The sequence below is a fragment of the Micropterus dolomieu genome, linkage group LG12, assembly GCF_021292245.1.
Source record: "Micropterus dolomieu isolate WLL.071019.BEF.003 ecotype Adirondacks linkage group LG12, ASM2129224v1, whole genome shotgun sequence".
Classification (NCBI taxonomy): domain Eukaryota; kingdom Metazoa; phylum Chordata; class Actinopteri; order Centrarchiformes; family Centrarchidae; genus Micropterus; species Micropterus dolomieu.
The window spans coordinates 27,131,032-27,151,770 of NC_060161.1; the positions used below are offsets into that span (position 1 = coordinate 27,131,032).

At 40.3% G+C, this 20,739-nt stretch overlaps 2 protein-coding genes across 3 annotated transcripts in view; one reads left to right on the forward strand and one right to left on the reverse strand.

The window, feature by feature from the left end:
• The window catches only part of exoc6b (exocyst complex component 6B), a 136,469-nt gene that overhangs the window by 56,587 nt on the left and 59,143 nt on the right, over positions 1-20,739 (reverse strand). The window lies entirely within an intron of this gene.
• On the forward strand, positions 420-19,961 carry LOC123980660 (metabotropic glutamate receptor 8-like). Its single transcript, XM_046065183.1, has 7 exons — positions 420-435; positions 10,234-10,373; positions 13,063-13,209; positions 15,018-15,439; positions 16,719-17,085; positions 19,464-19,561; positions 19,916-19,961. Exons 1-7 carry the CDS (start codon positions 420-422, stop codon positions 19,959-19,961), a joined length of 1,236 nt encoding a protein of 411 aa, XP_045921139.1.

Sequence of the window (20,739 nt, forward strand, 5' to 3'; positions counted from 1 at the left end):
CAGTATCAGGTCACTGAAACCGAACATTTTTGAAAAACCCTGCCAGGGTGAGGATTTTCAGAAACGCCGGTTGCAGTGTTGTCATGTGGACAGTTTGCCTTGCGACATCAGAGTGTGCGCCGTTATCTGCTGTGTTTGATGTCAGATTGTGCGCCACTGCCTGCTTTGTTTACAATTTTATTAGGCTCTGATTGGCCAACGTGGCTTTACGGTTAGGGTCATTTCGCCGCCAGGTGGTTTGGCATGCTCTTGACAGCGCTTGATAGCGTGTGGACAGAGATTTTTTTTTAAACGAAGGAGGAAAAACTCTGCTTATAAAAATACCCGTGTCCGTGTGGACTAGGCCATAGTAGGAAAAGCACAGTTTTAAAATAAAACATTAATAATGGCTCTGTTCTATTCAAGTGTCCCAATAAAGCATGACAGTGTGTCATGGTGAGGCAGCATCCAACCAAAGCAGCTAAATGGAAGTTAGCCATGATTCATTTTATTATTTACACCTGTGTCTTTACTACTGTGACATGTCAAAACCTGTCTTGTGAAAATAACCTTTTCTATTCTGCCTGTCCTTGTTCTGCTGATAATATGATAATTTCTTTAATCTATTTTTAAGGCATGATAACATTTTGGGAAATGTGCTTATTTGCTTTACCACCACATAAAGTCTGGAAGCAGGGGCTAACGGCTAGACTTGCTCTGTCCAAAATGAAAAATACACCTATTAACACCTCTCAACACCTCTGACTAATTAACACATTGTATGTCCTTTGTTTAACCTGTACATAAGGAGACATCAAAAGCAACAATTAGCAGTTTTAGTTGCTCGCTTAAATTACTTCATCTAAGATTAAATTTGTCACCTCCTCTTTATCATAGTTGACCACATTCTACAACTGGGCTTAGGCGGTTTTAATTTTCTTTATGTTGTAAAATTGAATTCAAACTGATTCCCCGTGTTTTTAGCAATGACTGACATATTCTATTATCTGAAATGTGTAAAATGCATACAAGGTAAGCATGTGTGCAATGCATGGACTTGCACACTGCTTCTCAGGTGTGACTGGACTTGACATATTGTAATGTCCACTGAAAATTATGATTAATTGGCAGATGATAATGACACCCATTACAGACCATGGTATTGGATTTACATGACAAGCAAGCTGCGTTGCCATCTTGACAGATAGGTATAGGGTTGATTGTGCAGCATTTTCACTTTCTACGTTTTGTTGCAGTGCAGCTTTGTTATCTGGTCTACTCAGAAGATTTCATTTGCCTGCTGAATTTTACTGCTACTATACTACTATGTTAAGTAAGTTTTTCTGTTATAATATTGGATTTTTACTAGCTTATTGTCTTACATTTCACTCCCAGTCAAGCAGATTTTTTCACTTGTTTATATTTCCATAATAAGCACTGGTTCCTTAACATCTCATTGGTATAACCTTGACATGCTTACCGTGTTGTCAAATTTCAGATTAAAGATGTGGACCTCTGCCTTATCCTCTCTGATGAAGCTGGTCCAACAGCCAATCAGCATCTCACTCACAGTGAACCATGGGTTGTCACTATCCTCCTTTGGATCACACGTCTGACTTGAGGCTGAAAGAAATCAAGTACAAATGGTTAAGCAGTGTCACCAGCATACTGTATAAATGAAGTTGCAAAAATGATCTTGCCTCCAACATTAATAAGCAAAGTTTTGTATTATTTAGCCTTGTATTTCAAATATCATGTAGTGTGAGACTACGGCTCTATCCACAACAATCCTGTCATATTTGGACATCAACAGCACATGAGTGAAAACCTATTTTTGTGAAAGCCAAAAGGCCATTATTTAATAGATAGATGAACCCAGCAATGTTACAGAGTCCTTGTCTGAAAGAGGCTAAATTTGTTATTACTCATTCTGAAAGCTTTCCCCTGGTCTCAGAGTATGGATGTTAAATGTGTAGGTAGGACTACATTGTTTAAAAACGAATCTGCCGGTTCACGTTTATCAGATGTGTCAGGATACCAGGCTGCCGTCATCCATCAAGCCTGCTCACTCGGCTCTCTGCTATGAGCCCGCTGTTTAACCTGGGGATCCGTGTCTCTGGAGGCTGAATTAATCAAGCCAAGGCTGTGCGGTCATGGATGAGGTTGGATAAAAGTGCCTGGTGTTTGACCTGGGCTATGTGTGTGTGTGTTCTATTGTGTTAGATTAGCTGCACACACATGCTCACTCTTACCTGTCTAAAGTTAGCACGGACAAAAAAATTCTCCAGCAAACTTATTCCTTCCTCAAGAAGAACAGTGAGCAAACAGTGTGGAGGGTCAGATGTCTTTTCCAACTTAATCAGGCATCTCTTTCCTGGCCCATTTCCTACCTTTTGCTGATTAGAGATGAAAGGGTCTGACTGGGGCATTATGGGAATCCTGTGGCATTGCAGTCTTGGGGGCAACCACCATGGTTGACATAGTCTAAAAAGCCACCCAACAAAGACAAAGCCTTAAAGCCAGCCACCTTTACTACTACTCTCATGGGTCAATTTGAACAACTCTATCCTCTGCCTAACCATTAGATAAACTTATCTACAGTAGGATGAATTTAAGGAATATACGACTAAGCATCCACTATGCATGCCTCGAACACTTCCAAAACAGCTGGTGCTGAAGCGAGCAAGTGTGATATCATAACAGAAACAACGAATTTAGTAAGCAAATGCTGCATGACATACCGCTCCACAGACTTTTATGATGTATTTGGTCTGTTTACCCAGCAGGCCACAATCCTTCAGAGAGGAGATGCGGTGTAAAACAAGTGAGATGAGAAAGAAAGACGGCTAGAGATAGAAGGGTTAATAGCAAATTGCATAGTTTGGAAGGTCAACAGAGCCTTACTGAGAAAGCGGTATTAATCAAAGACCATGGTTGAGGCAATGTCATCACTATTGGTGTGGGAGAATGGACAGAGACAGAAATAAAATGGTATAGAAAGCGATGAATGCACATGTTACATATCATATATATAATCAGCTCTTTCTCCTGTTTTTGTTGCCACCACAATGAGACTGGGTTGGTATTATAGACTTCATTTTGTCCAATTAATTTATTTGTTCATTACATCTCTGACCCACAATATTACCGATGGGAAGAGAGCTGCTGATAAGATAGTATTTAAACAGTTATGTTTTAGATATATTTGTATTGATGACATTTTTGCAAATTATACATATTTTGTTTGCGTCCCCCTTACATATTTTGTTTGTGTCCCCCTTTTCACACGGTACCACTGCCCTTTTTATGGTCAAATCAAGAACACATATGGCACTAATTTAGGGATTGAGGGGGGCTGTATCATTCGTGCAACAACGTCTTCACTCAGCTTTGGACTGCAGCTTTTTTTTTTTTTGCAAATCAAGATGAAGAGCCATCCTTGCTCCTTCCCCATTTCTTTTTCCCTCCCTCACCCTAGAGGTCAAGGCTGGTTTCCTGTTATTCTGGCCCTCTTGGTTAATGTCTGTTAGTTATTTCTCTCTTGTTCTGCTGTGACAGAGTCAACGGCCTGTGACTGTCACCCAAGAGGTCTTGGTATAAATCACACTGACTGCGTAACTGACTGTGTATGCGTGTGTCACCCGTCTCCTTTTTACGAGTCACCATAGGATATAAAGAACATTAATTTTGCCCCCTTGACCCCGGAAATGCCAATGGCCTCGCTAAGCGGTTTGCTGGTAAATGAGGTATAGAAGAACCATTCCATTCCCTGTCCTCTTTATCTACTTATATCAGTCCCCTCCATTTCCCATTCCATGGGAAGATATGTTTATGGATGCTGGTGATTTCCATTTAGATGTTAGGTATGAGGGGGTGATGTGAATAGAAAACATTAGGGAACATTCGGGAGGACAGAATATGGCCTCAATTCATGAAAAGTGTACATAATCAGATTTGATCTTAAAGTTTGCTTTCATTCTTTTCAGTAATTACACACGTCACATAAATGGGTATCAATGAATTCACCTGATAATTACCATATTAACAACACTATATGGCAGAATTCCCAGACTTAATAAGCACATTTATTTAACTGGAAACATATTAAAACATTTTATAGCAAAGTGATCGAATGCTAATAAAATTAAGACCAACGAGTGTGCAGCAATAATGGCCAATTTGCTGTGGAAGCAGTGAAACAGCCTTTGGAGAAAACACTTTTTTGTGGATTGTGCCAATATCTGGGAGTGATGGACAACTTGCAGTTTGATGCACTTTAAACTGGCCTTAGCAGTTCTCTTGGTTGTCTGCAGCGCCCTGGAGCCCAAACTAACAAGCAGAACAAAAGCTCCCATTGCATGTCCAGGCTCTATCTTCTCTTTCTTTCCTAACATCCAGGGCATTCCAGAAAAATGACAGGAGACTATCACTGTCACAAACATCCGTTTTCCATATGTGTTCAACGGTGCATAGTACCATTAAGACAGCGCCACCGCTGTGACCATTTTAGGGCATCTCAGGATCAGCTGAGTTCTGTTTCCATCAGTCTAGAGGCCTACTTTGTTAAATTGAGCTCAACATGCTGTACGTAGGCCAGTTCAGGTTAACTGTGTGCTTTATGCAAATATGTTATGATGCTAACATTAACATCATAAGTGTGAACTATGCACAGTAGAATATAAAGTACAGCTGAGTCTTATGGATGTGGAGCTAAGCCTCACAAAGTAGAGCTTAGACCAGAGGTAGTATGAGGTGAGCATAAGATGTACGTGTGTTGAACATTTTATTATTGTTGTATTTATCATAGTGTTTGCCATTGTTTGCTTGGCATAGCTAACTGAAAGATTTATAGATGACAGCTACCCTGACCAACAACATTCCAATAAAGGCCATGTCCGTGTGTATCAAAGTGTTATCTTTATTGTTTCTTTACAAAAAGTAATTAATTTAGGATGCCAGAATGAACCTCCCAAATTAAGTTTCACTATCCATAATTATGGAGTGTGCACCATAGCTGCACTGAGACCAGTAGCTGTGTTTTGGCGTTACTGGGAACTTTGGGGTGATTTATCAGTATTAGGGATCAAAGTAGGCCTACACAGTGTTCACATCCTGTATTTCTCCCTCTTCTGTTGCTTATTGTCAGAATTGTTTGAACACAAAAGCATAAATCCCTGACTGCACATGTCATGGCATGCTAATGGAGCATATGCACCACCCTACCATTACACAAAACTTCTCCAAAAGACTTTCACAATGGTGAAACACAGATGACTCACTGATTGTCCAGTCATCCAAAAATTTGCTATAAATGGTAAGTAGCGTTCATGAATGCAAAAAAAGAACATGTATATTTCAAACTTGGGTGGACAGATATTATGTTGTTCCGAATTCTCTAGGAAATAAGTTTCCATAATGTGGGCGCCCATAGAGGCATTAGCAAGGCCGAAAAGGGAGAAGCACACTCACAGCTCCATCCCACAAGCATTACATTATGCTAACAGCCCATAATCCAACTTTAGGGTAGCATTCTCTACATTGTTACACACTATGTTAACATTATGGTGATAAGGAAAAATGAATCAACCCATCCTATGAAGCAAACTGGAATGAGTTTTCTCTTAGTGTGAGTGGAGATAAAGTGGAGAGCTGCAAGTAGAAAACCTGGAGTGGCTGGAAGTGGAGTGATGACAGAAACGCCTTAAGTGAGGAAATGAAATTGTTGACGCTCCACTCATCTTCGATGGGACAAAATAAGGCAAAATTGAGAAGTCACGTCATATGTCCCGGAAATGGCACACTGTGGCTCCTGACTGTCTATAACTGTACTAAAAGCAGAACCTAGATGCAGTTAATATTTGAGGTACTGTATATCTGACAGACTAGATGTTCACTTCTTGTTTCTGGAGTGTCAGCATGCCATTGGTCAGCCAAAATAAGAGTGACTTTTCAAAGTCATAGATGAACTCTGGTAATAGGGGTAATAGTCAAAAAGAAGACTGGAAACCTGCCAACAAGAAGCCACTTCTTGGAAACAAGTACTAAGAAATTTGATTTGATGGATTCAGATAAATGTTTCCTTTACAGTGTTTTTCTATTATTCAGCAAAGGGTTGGATTGGGTGTAAATGGTGGATGAGGTTTGTTGTTAGTGCTACTGCCAGTGGTGTTTGTTTTATCTACCTACCTCTGCCAGTAAATTAAAGATCTCAATAACTGCCTGCCTCTCTATAACACTGTTGCCTCCACTTTGAGCATCCGTGCTGTGCCAACATTGCAGAGTACTGACAGGCAGTGGCGAGCCCATGAATTTGAAATTTCTATCACACCATAACTAAATGCTGATTTAGATTCAAGGGATTGAGTACCTGCGGCCCAATAACTAGCTGCCTTTTCACTCACCTCGGGTGAGCAAGCAGGCGGGCTTGATTTCATGCCCTGTCTTTCTTGCCTTCACTCATTCTAAGTCACTGTGGAAAAGAGCATCAGCTATTTTCCTAGAGTTTAGATGAAAAGGAAAGACTTGTAGAGCTTAAAGCTACAGTGCATGGCTGCATATGAAAGAAAGAAAGAGGGGGGGGAGGGAACAGAAGGGGAAACCCTGGGAGCAGACAATTCAAGACCAACTGTCTCCCTTGGTCCCTAGGGGTAGAGTAAACTGTTTGTGTCCAGGGTCGGGCGACGGAGTCATGATGGGGAAGGGGGAGGGAGGCGTCAGCGGTCCTATCAGAGTTAGTTGGAGAGGGAAAAGGGGAGCTTCAAGGCTGGCTCAAGTTTTTCTCTTGACACACACACACACACATACACACACCTATTGTCCCGACGTTTCCGCAACTGCAGATTGAGGCCTGACCATCCACAGGAAGGTAAACAAGCTCTTATCAGTACTCTGCAGGGGCCTGCACTGTCCCCTGGCCTCTCACCCCTGCATATTACACATTACACACTCCATACACAACACACAAGCTCCCTGACCATCTCACCTCTCTCTCCTGAAGTCTTGAAATTCTATCCAAAAAACTTGCTGATTAGTCTTGTCCGTTTAATGGCTGGAGACTTTTCATGTGTGTGCCTGTGTGCCAAGTCCTGCGTCCAGTGTTTGCTGGAGAGGAACTGAGAATGTGATAGCGAGTTTGGAGACAGCCTGTCTTCACACCAGCTCTGTTTACACCTCTGGGAGCCATTCGTCCGTCGTCTCATCGTTGTCGGAAGCCAGCGGAACAACAAGTCCAACAGTGGCGTATGGAAGGCCTACGGCTCACTTCCTCCTTTGTTCACTTACTCACTTTTTGCCCTGTCTGCTGCTAGTAATTAGCCATTCCATTTTCTTTGGTGCAGATCAATTTGATCGTTCGCATTGTGGACCGTTTGTAAGCAAACAGCAGCTGCAGACATGAAGAATATCGGAATATAATTTTTACATTGACGCTCATATATACTCTGAGGTGATCAGTTATATTCCAGACACTGTCAAACTACTGGGTATTGTACGTCGTTTCCATTCACTTATGTGGTTAGCTTTTCCCCCAATACACTGAAAGAGCACCAGCAAAACACAATTAATCATCCGAGTGTTAATTGGTGGATAGACAGACTAATTTAGCAGGTTTGATGCTAACTGCAAGCAACCAAAGCAGATTGAAGCGTTAGAGATTCATTGCACAGTGGTTGCTCCCAATCATTCAGGATTAATGTAGCTTTGCACAACATATGCTTCATGGAGAACCAACACAGATTAGCTCGTTTTTCTTGACTGATTTTTGCCAGTAAATATTAATGCTTTCCAATATGAGGGTGGAATATTAATGAAGGCTTTTTTTTACTTATTTAATGTGAGTAAAGGCAAAGGTATATGCCATGACAGTACAGAGAAGATACTTTCACACCAGACATGAACCAAATATTGTTTCCTGACATGTATTGTTGACGTCATTAAAAGATGCCTATTTTCTATTAACATCAATTAAGAAACACATATGTATATTTTCTCTGTAGTTTAAAGACCACAATTTAAATACGGGAAAAGATACCTTAAACTTTATGTGGTCACAAAAAACTTACTGGGCCTCTAAGGACATAAAGGCTTCACGTTTATGATTTCATTTTCACTATTTAACTAATGGAAGTGTCTGGACCAGGGAGAGTTGTTTGACAAGTGTAACTTTAGTCCCTCCAGCGTCTGTGAAAAGATTATTAAGTATCCCGAGTTTGACTGTTGGATTTGTTACAGCAGATTAAAATAATCTGTCAGATGTCTGAAGGCTTTTTCTTTGAGTCACATATTCTGCTTTCTGACATATCACAGAAATATATGAGCAGATGAAAAATCCAGTGTCCAAATCCAGCGAGGGTTCTCTCATCACATCAAACATACACACACAATGCACACACACACACACACACACACACACACACACACACACACACACACACACACACACACACACACACACAAATGCAGGTACAATACAACACAGACCAGATTAAAGACTAAAGGTGACAGTACTTTTGCTATCGCGGCCCCTTAACACACCGCCAGAGGTAATAGGACTTCATTAGATTTATAAGGACCTCATGTAGATAGATAGATAGATAAATACTTTATTTATCCCGAGGGAAATTCAAGTATCCAGTAGCAAACGAAACATACATACATTAAACATACATTAAACCTATATTAAAATAAAATTTAAATTAAAATAACTTATAACACAGTAGCCACAGTAAAACAGTGCAAAAACAGTAAACAGTGCAAATGGAGAGCAGATGGAAGTAAAGAGTACTGATTGTACAGTATTGTCCTCCCTGCCATGGCTAGGAGCTGTTGTACAGTCTGATGGCCAGGGGGATGAAAGAGTTTTTAAGTCTGTTGGTGGAGCTTGTTGGTGTAGTTGTATGTATGTAGTTTTTGTATTTAGACCTTACTGCAAAATGAATAATGTGTTATATAAATATTACATATGAATGACTGACATTTTTATTATTGTGTCATGCATTTTACTATGCCAACCATTTACTATGTAGTCCTGGAAAAATCTGAATAAATACTAATTAAACTAGAAGGGCACTGAGAGAGGGCAGACCTCCGGCAATAATCTCTCGATGGAAACAAATCTAAAATGTCAGTGAAATATATAGCCTTATATTTCTGAGATCAAAAATAATGAGTGAAGTTTAGAAAGAATGAAGAACAAAGACATCAGTCAATATCAGTCCTTCCTCCTGTCCTCCTCCCACTGCTGCTGTGATTCACTGCCTGCAGGTATTAGGTAGAGAGGAGACTGGCTAGTTTGGGGAACCGTATCAGCTAGTAGCTACATTTACAAGAATTTGCCAAATTTTAAGATTTGTGCGAAACATTTGTTTCTACAGTAATGTTTCAGGTGGCTGTTGTGTTTTGTTGTTATGTTTAGTTTAGCTTCGCGCATGCACAACAAATTCAGTTCATTTTGCCGATATACACTGGTGTTGACCTATCTCACAGTGTTAACAAAAGTGAAATAGTAATTTGTGTATACGCCCCTTGATTTCGATCCACTCCAAAATGTATTGGGTTCTTTCTTGCCCCATGCTACATCCATCTACCAAGTTTCATGAAAATTGGGTCAGTATATTTTCCATAATCTTGCTAACAGACAAACAAACAAACAAACGGTATGAAGGTATTTTTGTGTCTTTTTAATGCAAGCAAAAAATGTTTTGAGAGCATATTTATCACACTGCAATCAAAAATCAGAAAATTTGTCCTATTTGATTGCAAGTCAAAAAGTTTTGCTTGTGAGTCAGAAAGTTTTGCAAGTTAATAAGTTTTTCCATGCCAGTCAGAAAGTTTGGCAAGTTAATAAGTTTTTCCTTGCCAGTCAGAAAGTTTTGCCGGTTAAACCGTTTTGCAAGTCGAAAAGTTTTACGAGTCAAAAAAAGTTATCATCATAATGCTGCTTAGTTGAACCTCTGTCTTTCAAAAAGCATTTTAACAGTGTTCTCTGAGTGCATTGTACCCTCTTTTGTTACCACAATTACATTACAAAACATTAATCATGCTGTCTTGGTTTATTTAGATTGAATGCAGCTACAAAATGATACATCATCCTATATTTTATCAAAGATTTGGCCCCCTAATATCATTAAATTTTTTCATCTTCGGGAGTCGTAATCATTCCTGTGGTGATCAATAAAGAATGGAGCCATTGATTATTACATTAAATGACATTACATTTGTTGACCCACTCTCCAACATGTGCTGTCTTTGTTCCAGGAAGTGCCGGTACACCAGTGGTTTTTAATGAGAATGGAGATGCTCCAGGAAGATACGATATCTTCCAGTACCAGATCAACAACAGGTCTACTGCGGAGTACAGAGTCATCGGCTCCTGGACCAATAAACTACACCTCAAAGTGAGATTTTACATATACATGCACACACCAAGCTCCCAAAGGCATTGCTGTTATTCATTCAGAAATACAGTATAAACCATCAGATGTAATTTACTGCTCACACCAATCTGTGAAATGTAATAAGGAAACTATAAATTAAACAACAAAAGTGCAAAATATCACGTATATTATCGTTCATGTGTTTCAAGCTCACTGCATATTCAACCTTCTTTTCTATCTGGATTTGTTCTAGTCGCTGACTTCTGTGTAATTATAAAGAAAAAATGCTTTTACAATAACATATAATCCAATACAATCCAAAATGTATTTTAATTTGAGTGGTTTATTGAAGCTTCTGAGGCATTATAGACCAAATGTCTTAGCATAATGAAAGTTCAACTTCACTGTAACTAGCTGCCATGAATTCACAATCTCCTGTTACTGTGCTAGATTTGTTTTGAGTTATTGCTTTGATTAAGACACTGAAGTTTGGTAGAATTTAGCATTTTTACAAGAAAGTATGGATCTTTTCTTTTTTGTGCTTTGTGCAGGGAAACACTCTCACTGACTAACACCCACACAAGGTCGTGCGAATATACAGTATCTCACAAAAGTGAGTACACGCCTCACATTTTTGTAAATATTTGATTATATCTTTTCATGTGACAACACTGAAACACTGAACATTTTTATTTAGTGGTGTACTTAGTGGTGTAGACATTAATGGCTGTCTGATGTGTTATTTTGTGTACAAGCTGTAAACTCACTACTTTACATTGTAACAAAGTGTCATTTCCTCAGTGTTGTCACATGAAAAGATATAATCAAATATTTACAAAAATGTGAGGGGTGTACTCACTTTTGTGTTACTGTTTACTACCTGTAAATGCTGGCACCAAAACTGTATAGTTGTATACTAATTATACACCGGAGCATCCCACACATCTACACAAAAATGATTTCATCCACAAGCAAACTGGAATCCATGTGTTTTTTGACTCTGTTTCTCACTAACTGACTTACACAAACACACACGCGTGCATGCACACAACTCCCGGAGCACGATGTAGTGCTTGGTGTTATAAATCCACCCAGGACTTCATTAGAAAGGCCAGGTGACAGATGAGAAGACTAATAGACACGAAGTGCTTTCTGCCTGATGGACGGCCTGGCTGATACAGAGAGAGAGAGAGAGAGAGAGAGAGAGAGAGAGAGAGAGAAAGAGACACGAAGGACAAGACACACATGATTGGGCTTCAAGGGTTGACATATTAACAGATGTGTTTAATTTGTTTAAAAATCCAGTTGGGTTTGAAGGCACAGTGGCAGATGTAGTGATGGCAGCAGGTGAACTGTTGAATGCTCAGTATGAAGGAAATTCAGCTCTGTGCAACAGGCACAGTACCAGTCAAGCCAGTGAGCTTCACGATAAATGTTTGGTTCGAAATATAGTACTTGGACACACAAACATAGTTAAGTTGATGTTTATAATTAAAGCAGAATCCTATTACAGCTATTATTGTGTCACTGAAGTAATTAATGGAAGAGAGGTTCATGACCGGGCTTTGTTATTTTGAGCTGTGCATAATTTATGGTTATTGTTAAAAATATAAGGTGTGTGTTATGTAAAAAGTCTGCAAGAGCTGTTTAGACTATGAATAAGTAATGAGTAAAAACACTGAATAAAGAGGAAAAAACAGCACCCAACAAAAACGGTTTCAAAAGTTTTAAACAATGCTAATTTACACTTCTGCACACACACACACACACACACACACACACACACACTACACTTTTTTAATATTAGAGTATTTCTTCTGGCAGATATATTTGCAGCACTAAGTTGTGAACAGCCTGTAACCCAATATTGCTGTTTAAATGCTGCAAGTGTGTGTGTGTTTGTTTTTCTATATGTGTGTCAATGATCAAATCAAGTCCATTCTCTGTGTCCCTGATGAGTTTTTGCTCCTAACTAGTTTTTGTTGGACGGGTACATTGTGTGCCTGTTTAAAACAGTAATGCTCCATTTCACTCAGCACCATCGGCAACGGATGAACCTCAGGGACTCAGTGTAATGACAGAGTTACAAACACTAGCACACATAACGGCAAATTAAAACGCACACACACAAACTCACACACAGCAGACATACGGAAAGCTCTGGGATTCGCTATAATGCCAGTGTGACACAAGCACAAACAAACAAAACGCACACATGGAAGAACATATGCATGCACACACTCTCTCTCACACACACACACATACACACACACACAGAAGGAAATACAGATGGCCTATTTGTGCCAGATCTGATTATGGTCTGATTGCTGGCTTCAAGACTAGCTGGTGTTAGTTTTGTGCCCGGCAGCGCTCAGGAAAACGATCAGAGGATCTGCTTGTGGTAATTGCTCTCCAAGTTACCCTGAAGACACACTTTCTGCAGGTACAGACAAAACGTGAGTGTTAAAGGACTGTTAAGACAAAGTAATGTCAGCCTTAGCAGATGGCTGTCAATTTTTGTGTAGCATTATATCCCACAAGAAGGTGGGAAGTTTGTTTTTGCCACATGGACACAGATTATTTCAGGTTTGTTGTGTTGAACTTAAGACACACACACACAAAAAAAACCATTACATTTGCCATATAGAACTGATCTCATACCTTTGTCCAATTGTCTATCTGCCTCCTCTCCTTTCCTCTCCTCTCCTAGGTCGAGGCCATGCGTTGGAAGACAGGGGACCCATCTCTCCCACCCTCTGTGTGCAGCATCCCATGCCGTGCGGGGGAAAGAAAGAAAGTGGTCAAAGGTGTGCCGTGTTGCTGGCACTGTGAGCGCTGTGAGGGATACCAGTACCAGGTAAATCTCTGGAGAAACACAGGCCAGCCAAACTAGTCCAAAGCTTATTCCAGAGACTTTCTACCAAACTGTATGCCGTCTGAAAACTTGAATTACACGGTTCAGAGTTTGTTGGCAGCAATATACACCTAAAACATAATTCACTTTTGTCACTCAGTCATTGATGATTTATATGGTTTACATTATTTTCAAAACATGTACTGTCAAAACTATCTGTTTCAAAGTATAATCCCAAACAAGCCACACTCCAGTGTGTTACATCCTGGTGTTGCATTTTGGCAGTTGTTGGCAGTGTGATTTTGTAGAATCATAGAAAAAATAGATTTAAAAACATACTAACGTTTCACTCAAAAAATACCTTGGTTGTTGTGTTTTAAAAACTAGGAAAGCCTGCAGAAGCTTTTTGCATAAGTAATTCACATCTGTCAATAAAAATGTGGTACAAATGGAGATTTTGGCTAAATATCTAACCTTAATTGAACTTCCTGCACCTGCTTAACAATTAAAGCCACAATCAGTATCACTTGTTGGAAGGAATCAAATACTAGATTAGACTTGTTTGCAATAACAGCACTTAGACAATATAAACATGCATCTGTTTTCTGACAGCTATTGTCTGCTTCCTTTTACTGTACACTGGAGTTCTGTCCCCCCGTTTAGTGATCAGGGTTTTTGTTTCAGCTAATATCAGGCAATCAAAAAAAAAGTGAGCCACTTAGGTGGCCCGTTTTGCATTCATATTATGCAGGAAGAACCCCACAGATGCTATTATAGCAAATGGAAGTACATAATTTGAGGTGAGGTGATCGCACATTATAAAGATACATCCCCCATGTTAATTATATCACGGTTGGGGACAATTTGGCAGCCCATCATCCGTCTTATTAAGTTAGAAAAATCCATGAACGTGCAAGTATATGTGCAAAGAGCTGCCTCGTTCTGGAAGCAATAAAGGGAAAAGAAAATATCAGCCATAACCGCAGCAGGCGATGCTTGTCAAAGCAAGCAATCAATACTCATTTTGCAGATACATGCATTTGCTGTAAAATCAATAATCTGTTGACACATTTATTATAGATTTGGGGTTTTAGTAGAATGAAAAATAATATAGCAGCATGACAAAAATAAATAAATGAACTGAAGTGCAATTGTACAAAAGTGTGTAAAATAAGTTTTTTTCTCATTAACCAGTCAGTTTACAGAGGTAGATACCACACAGTTCAGCCTCAGCTGCTTGGTAAATGAATCAGCTGTTGAGATATGTTTAGATGAAAGCACTGAACATTTACAGTATATTGGCATACATGTAGGAGCTATTTACAGATTTACAATATTTGTGTGAGAGTTTTGTTTGGATGAAAGAAGATTTACACATCTGTACAGGTCCAGCCAGGTTTGCCTATAGCCGGAACTGGCTAGATTTGACTTGACTTTTTTAGTTGGCTCCATCTGTCTCAGAATGTTCAGAGATGTTTCAAACAGCTGAAAGAATGATGAGTTATCAAAAGATAATTAATATGCCTATTGGAAAAGTCTTAGGCCAAAAACACTTTTCAAGAATATTGACAACATCACTCAATGCACAACCTACAGTTCATGGTTTATACTCTCTACTCGATTTGATGAGGGAGGAAGAAATGAGCTTGATCCATGTATAACTAAAAGTTCTTCTTCAAGTCAAATCTAAGCAATGACAAAATGTTAACGCTCCTTCTTATGTATAAAAGGATTTTGTTTTAATTAGCATATTGGACTTAACATCTTTTTAAAGAAAAGGTGTGTAGATTGTCAAATCTGTTTGTCCCCAGGCGTCAGAGTTCACTTGTGAGCTGTGTCCATATGAGATGCGACCTGATGCCAACCGCACTGGCTGTGTTCCCATCCCCATCGTCAAGCTGGAGTGGCACTCCCCCTGGGCCATCTTCCCTGTCTTCATCTCCATGCTTGGGATCATTGCCACCTCTTTCGTCATCGTCACGTTTGTCCGGTACAATGACACGCCCATCGTACGAGCGTCGGGACGGGAGATGAGCTACGTGCTGCTGACAGGAATCTTTCTGTGTTACGCCATAACGTTCCTGATGATTGCGACGCCGGATGTGGGAGTGTGTTCACTCAGGAGGATTTTCTTGGGCTTGGGGATGTGTTTCAGCTATGCCGCGCTACTCACCAAGACCAACAGGATACACCGCATCTTTGAACAAGGGAAGAAGTCTGTAACAGCACCTAGGTGAACACTACACTTGTCTGTCATTATACACACTCTCTGTTTGCCCTCTGTGTGGATGTGTGCTCAGCAGACGTAGATTTCGACCAGTGTAGTGGCACTGAAGGTCGCTGTTAGTGTGGGGGTTTTTTGTGCACTCCACTGTGTATTCACATGAAGACATAACCTCCAGTTCTTCTTACTAAGCTGCTTGCAATCATTATTCATCATTTATTTTTCATCCATTATTTATGAGAGTCATGAACTCACACTCACCTATTGTACTGTTTGCACTCAGTGTGAGTGACTCTGGGAGAGAGCATCAACTAAGTGGCTAAAATGTTAATGCAGTATTTAATAGTGCTTGGGTTCATGTCCCTGCTACCCAGATGGTCATGTGTTTTTCCTTCAGCACCAACCAGCTGTAGGACTTATTGTGTTATTTTGCTGATATTACTCATACCTATAAAGATTCTTTTTAATGATAATTAGAGTGTTCCAAATGGCTTGCTCATTTTCCAGTGAAGGCTGGACAAATTTAGTTGTTTATAGTTTTTTTAGACTGTTGCTCTTACTGTTAAATTAAAGAAAACAACTCACATTAAATACATACATTGAACAAAAACTGCAACGCAATTCAGGCAGGGCACTGAGACACAGAATGAGGCATTTAACATACAATGATTTTCTGCAGAGAGGATTTTGAGGCTGTTTTCAGGCTCCAGTGTGGGTTGTGCCTCCAGGTAATCAGACATTGAACATCCTTTGAGTCTTGCAGCTTGAAGGAGAAGGTTGTTTCTTCACTCAGGGTGTGAGTGGATATGTAGCTTATGTTTTTGGGGCATTATTTGCCTCCATTTTTGTCCCTCTGGCATCCTAGATATTCAGCACTTTTCCTCTATCCAGTGCTATGTGTTTACTACAACTGCTTCTCACTTGCCCGTGTTATTCATTCTTGCCTTAAATCTCATTACCTTTTCCTTGATCTCCCTCGACAGCAACAAACTGTGGGTTTGTGGGAGTGTGTATGGCTGCATGTATAGGAAGATAATGTATTGCTGCTGTCGAATAGAAGACTTGAAACAGACCTTTAGATTTGATAACAATAGTCTTGTTTACAGGTAGATTGTAAAGGATTTTTGAGTTTTGAGCCAAAATTTGAATATTTGTCATGTATCAATGACTCATTTTGTGTGCAAACGTTCCAGCATGGGTTGCCCCATTGGAAATTAAACCTGTAACTCGGGCCGCATTATTCCCTTGCTGCAATACCTCCTCATATCAGTAATATTCTCCTTCCCAGGTTCATCTCTCCTGCCTCCCAGCTCGTCATCACCTTCTCGCTCATCTCAGTTCAGTTGCTGGGTGTCTTCATCTGGTTCGCGGTGGACCCTCCCCACACGGTCGTGGACTATGGCGAGCAGCGGACCCAGGATCCCATGGCGGCACGCGGCGTCCTCAAGTGTGACATCTCGGACCTGTCCCTTATCTGCTCCCTGGGTTTCTCCATCCTGCTGATGGTGACGTGCACAGTTTACGCCATCAAGACGCGGGGCGTGCCCGAAACCTTCAACGAGGCCAAGCCCATCGGATTTACCATGTACACCACCTGCATCATCTGGCTGGCATTTATACCCATCTTCTTTGGCACGTCACAGTCTGCAGAGAGGGTGAGTGTGTGCATCTTTTATGTAGTTTTTTATGTACTATATACTTAACCTGCCTACTTTAACTGTTTTTAATTTTTTTGTGAACTACAGTCTACAGAGAGTGTGAGTATATAATAGCGGATGTGTGCACTTCATCCTCATCATATTTAGGATTACTGAGTCTGCCGAGAGGATGATACCATGGTGTGTCTGCTAGTCTGCTCGTCTATCTGTTGGATTACCCTGTATATGACCTGTTTCAAGCAATTTTCAACACATCACAGACTATAGGGAAGATGACTACAGGGTGTATATGTGTGTTTCACTAGTCTATGTGTGTGTATTTGTGCATGATATAACTTCATAGAGAAGGGTGCAGTTTAGATGATTTTGGGGTGATGTATATTTGTGGAAAATACCTTTTATAAGATAACAATTCACTGACAAGTGGGTTATGATGGTGTGGTTTATGGGCTTTCTGTGAGCATGACTAAACTCTCCTGAGCCCATTTTGCAGCATTATTAAATTTTGGAATCACTTTTTTGAGTCATAAATTTGCATGTATTGTTATGGCAACAAAAGTCTGCTTTTTGTCCTCCCCTGACCGCTTTTTTGAGATCTAAACTGCATCTCTTGGCACTGAAAGATAGATATGCTTTTCAATTGTAGCTGGACTAATGGTTTAGAGTCCAGAATCCCCCGTGAGTACAAGAGGATTTTCTGTCTGGCTGATTGACTGGATCCATGCCTTGGTCCAGGGTTTTAGAGGATTGTACTGTAGAGCTTATTCTTCCTACCTTTAGTCAGTTATTGATGGCTATATGATGTGAGCAAGATGTAATTTTCACATGGTGAATGTGAGTGTTGGTTCACTTTACAGCATTCAGGCTTTAACCTGAGGAATGATGGTTTCATTGTGGAGGCACATTACGTTATCTACATGTATATTGCATTGAGACACACAGACAGAAACAGTGAGACAGACAGAGTATCCCTTAGGGCAGTGCTTCCTAACCTGGGGTGCGAGACCCCCCCAAGGAGTCCCAAGATAAGTCGTAGAGTCATAACCTGTGATGAGGTATCATATTTTACGGGGCTGTAAGTATAAAAGGTTGGTAACTACTGCCTCAGGGAATAGATAATCAGGTATGTAAGTGATTGACTGATTGTGTGACAGCCTATAAGAGTTGTCCTTTCGCTTTATGAGTTTAGAGGTTCAGGAGGCATGAACAGTTTTAACAGTAAAACATTTCACATACACTCATTGAGATTCAAGGCAGCCCTTTGATTGCAGATGTCACAGGTTGTACATTGCCATGCCAAACCTTTTGTACACTGTAAATGTACACATGTGGTAGACAGATAAGCTGTAAACAGACACATAGGCAAGGTGGTGAACAGGGAGATAGCACTGGATCATTCACTGGTTGAAGTGTAACATAACACGTAAACACACACATCCACAGGAAAGATCACAAAACCTGCTGTACAGGAAAGAAATAAATCAAATCAGTGTACACGAAGTGTGTCCTAGAAATGGCCTGTGAGTCCATCTGCACAATCTCAAATTTCAATATTCTCTCCTGTTGTGTCATCGTCTTCTACTTAAACACTGAATATTTATGTGTCCACAGAAGGTTCAGGTCTTCCTCAGCCTCAATAAAAGAGTAGACTCTTATAGTCTGTCCCTATTTTGTAGTGTCTGTCGGGCAATTTTCATTTCTCCCTTTCCTCGCATCTCAGCCCATTTTCTTTCAAGGCTTGTACTGCCTCTGTCGAATGGCAAAAAGCTGACACCAAAGTGATCCAGTCTAATCACACATCAGGGAAATCACACTCTTGCTGGATGTTCCATAGTGTTTTTCACATACACTGCATTCATTGCATTTCACCACATTCATGCAAATAGGATCTGGTGAGTGTACTTACTATTAAAACCTGATAATGGGAAACATAACTTTCTGTCATGTGGTTCAAACCAGGTGCCCTAAGACTGCTGGCAGCTTTTCTAACCTTTAAGCTACTGTGTGTGAGTGCCAGTGAACCTGCTAATGTTGTGTGAGTCCAAGAGTTTGTTTCTGACCACTGGTAGGTGCTGATGTGTCATGGCACCTTTAGGGTGTGTGGCTGCAGAAGTCATTTGTGTGTGTTTGTATGGATTTTTAAAGGTATATCTGTGTGTGCATGCATGTATGTTATCTGACGTACTGAAGCGTCCTGTCTTACTGGTTGGGCTGAGCAGCATCCATGCCATGTTTGTTCAGCTAATTAGAATGTCTACCAGAGACTTCTTGTGTATTTGTGTTTGAGTGTTTGTCTGGTGTGTTGTATTTTTAATTGGAATATCCACCAGTGCACAATTCTGTGTGTGTGTGTGTGTGTGTGTGTGTGTGTGTAGTTTCTAATTGGAATATCCTCTGGAGTGTGTGGCAGCTGGCTGGCTAAAAGAGAGAGCAGAAGAGAGGGAGGAGAGAGACGAGTGAAAGGAATAAACAGGTAATGATGTGACTTGCTGATAGGGCTTTAATGAGGAGTGCTCCACCAAGGGCACAGGTTTGGTTTCCGGCGGGCTGAGGGGGATAGGGGCTAAAATGAAGTTAGTTAGAGGTTAGATGACAACACAACTTATTATGATTAACTTTGTCATCGAATGGCCATGAGCATTCTTCAGAATAGTCAGTAGCCTTATATAAGTATTAAAACTGTTACATTTGTTTGCATAGACTCAACTATACTGCAACACAACTACTGATAATCATCTCTCTATGGCGCTTACCCATTGCTGCTACCAGCTCGCCTCGCCTATTCTTGACTGGTTATTGGTGCCCTGTCCTCTGTGTTCTGTTGCAGATATAATGTAGCTGCCCATCATAGTGTTGTGGTTCCTAGCCGGTAACCCCTCCAAGCAAGGATATTTTACTTGAAGATGGCTGACTGATGCCCTATGACCTAGGTATCAGACGGGTTTCTATAATATAAACACAGTTAAACATTATGTTTGAGCCTGCTTAAGAAACCTAAGCGAATTGGTGATAACCAGATTGGTTGCATCACTTCTCTCTGACCCAAAATGTCTTAGTAAATGCTCAGAGACAGGCTGGATAGCAACCGAGTGTGTGTGTGTTGCAGTTTGTAGGGAATCTGGTGGTACGTCAGACAGCCTGAGAAGGGCTGCCTGAGGGAGACGCGAGACTGGGTTCAAGAGCCTCATTCGGGTAAATGATGCATTGTCAAGCCTCCTAAGCATGTACAATTAAACCAAAGCTCCAATTCACTTAAGAGCAATAAATCAACAAAACCCCTGCACTTCTATTAAGCAATTAATCTCTAACTTTTAGTCTTGTAACAACCAATTTAATATGATTCAGTGCCTAATGCAAATTCATCAAAGTCCAATCAATAATTTTAGCAACATATCAAATACCTCTTATTGTGCTCATATATATATATATATATATATACACACACACATTATTACAACTATCCAATAGTTATGTGCAGTAATCTCTAAAATAAGTTAACAGAATCAACAAAATGATGATGCAGTGAAGAGTGACGATTATCTCTTACTAGTGTTTTCTGTACCTTATGATATAGCCTCAGCTCACTTGGACCAAAAAACAAACCAGGTATTAGATTTGCCTAGTGGAAAACTAAAAATGGCAAGCAGAGTC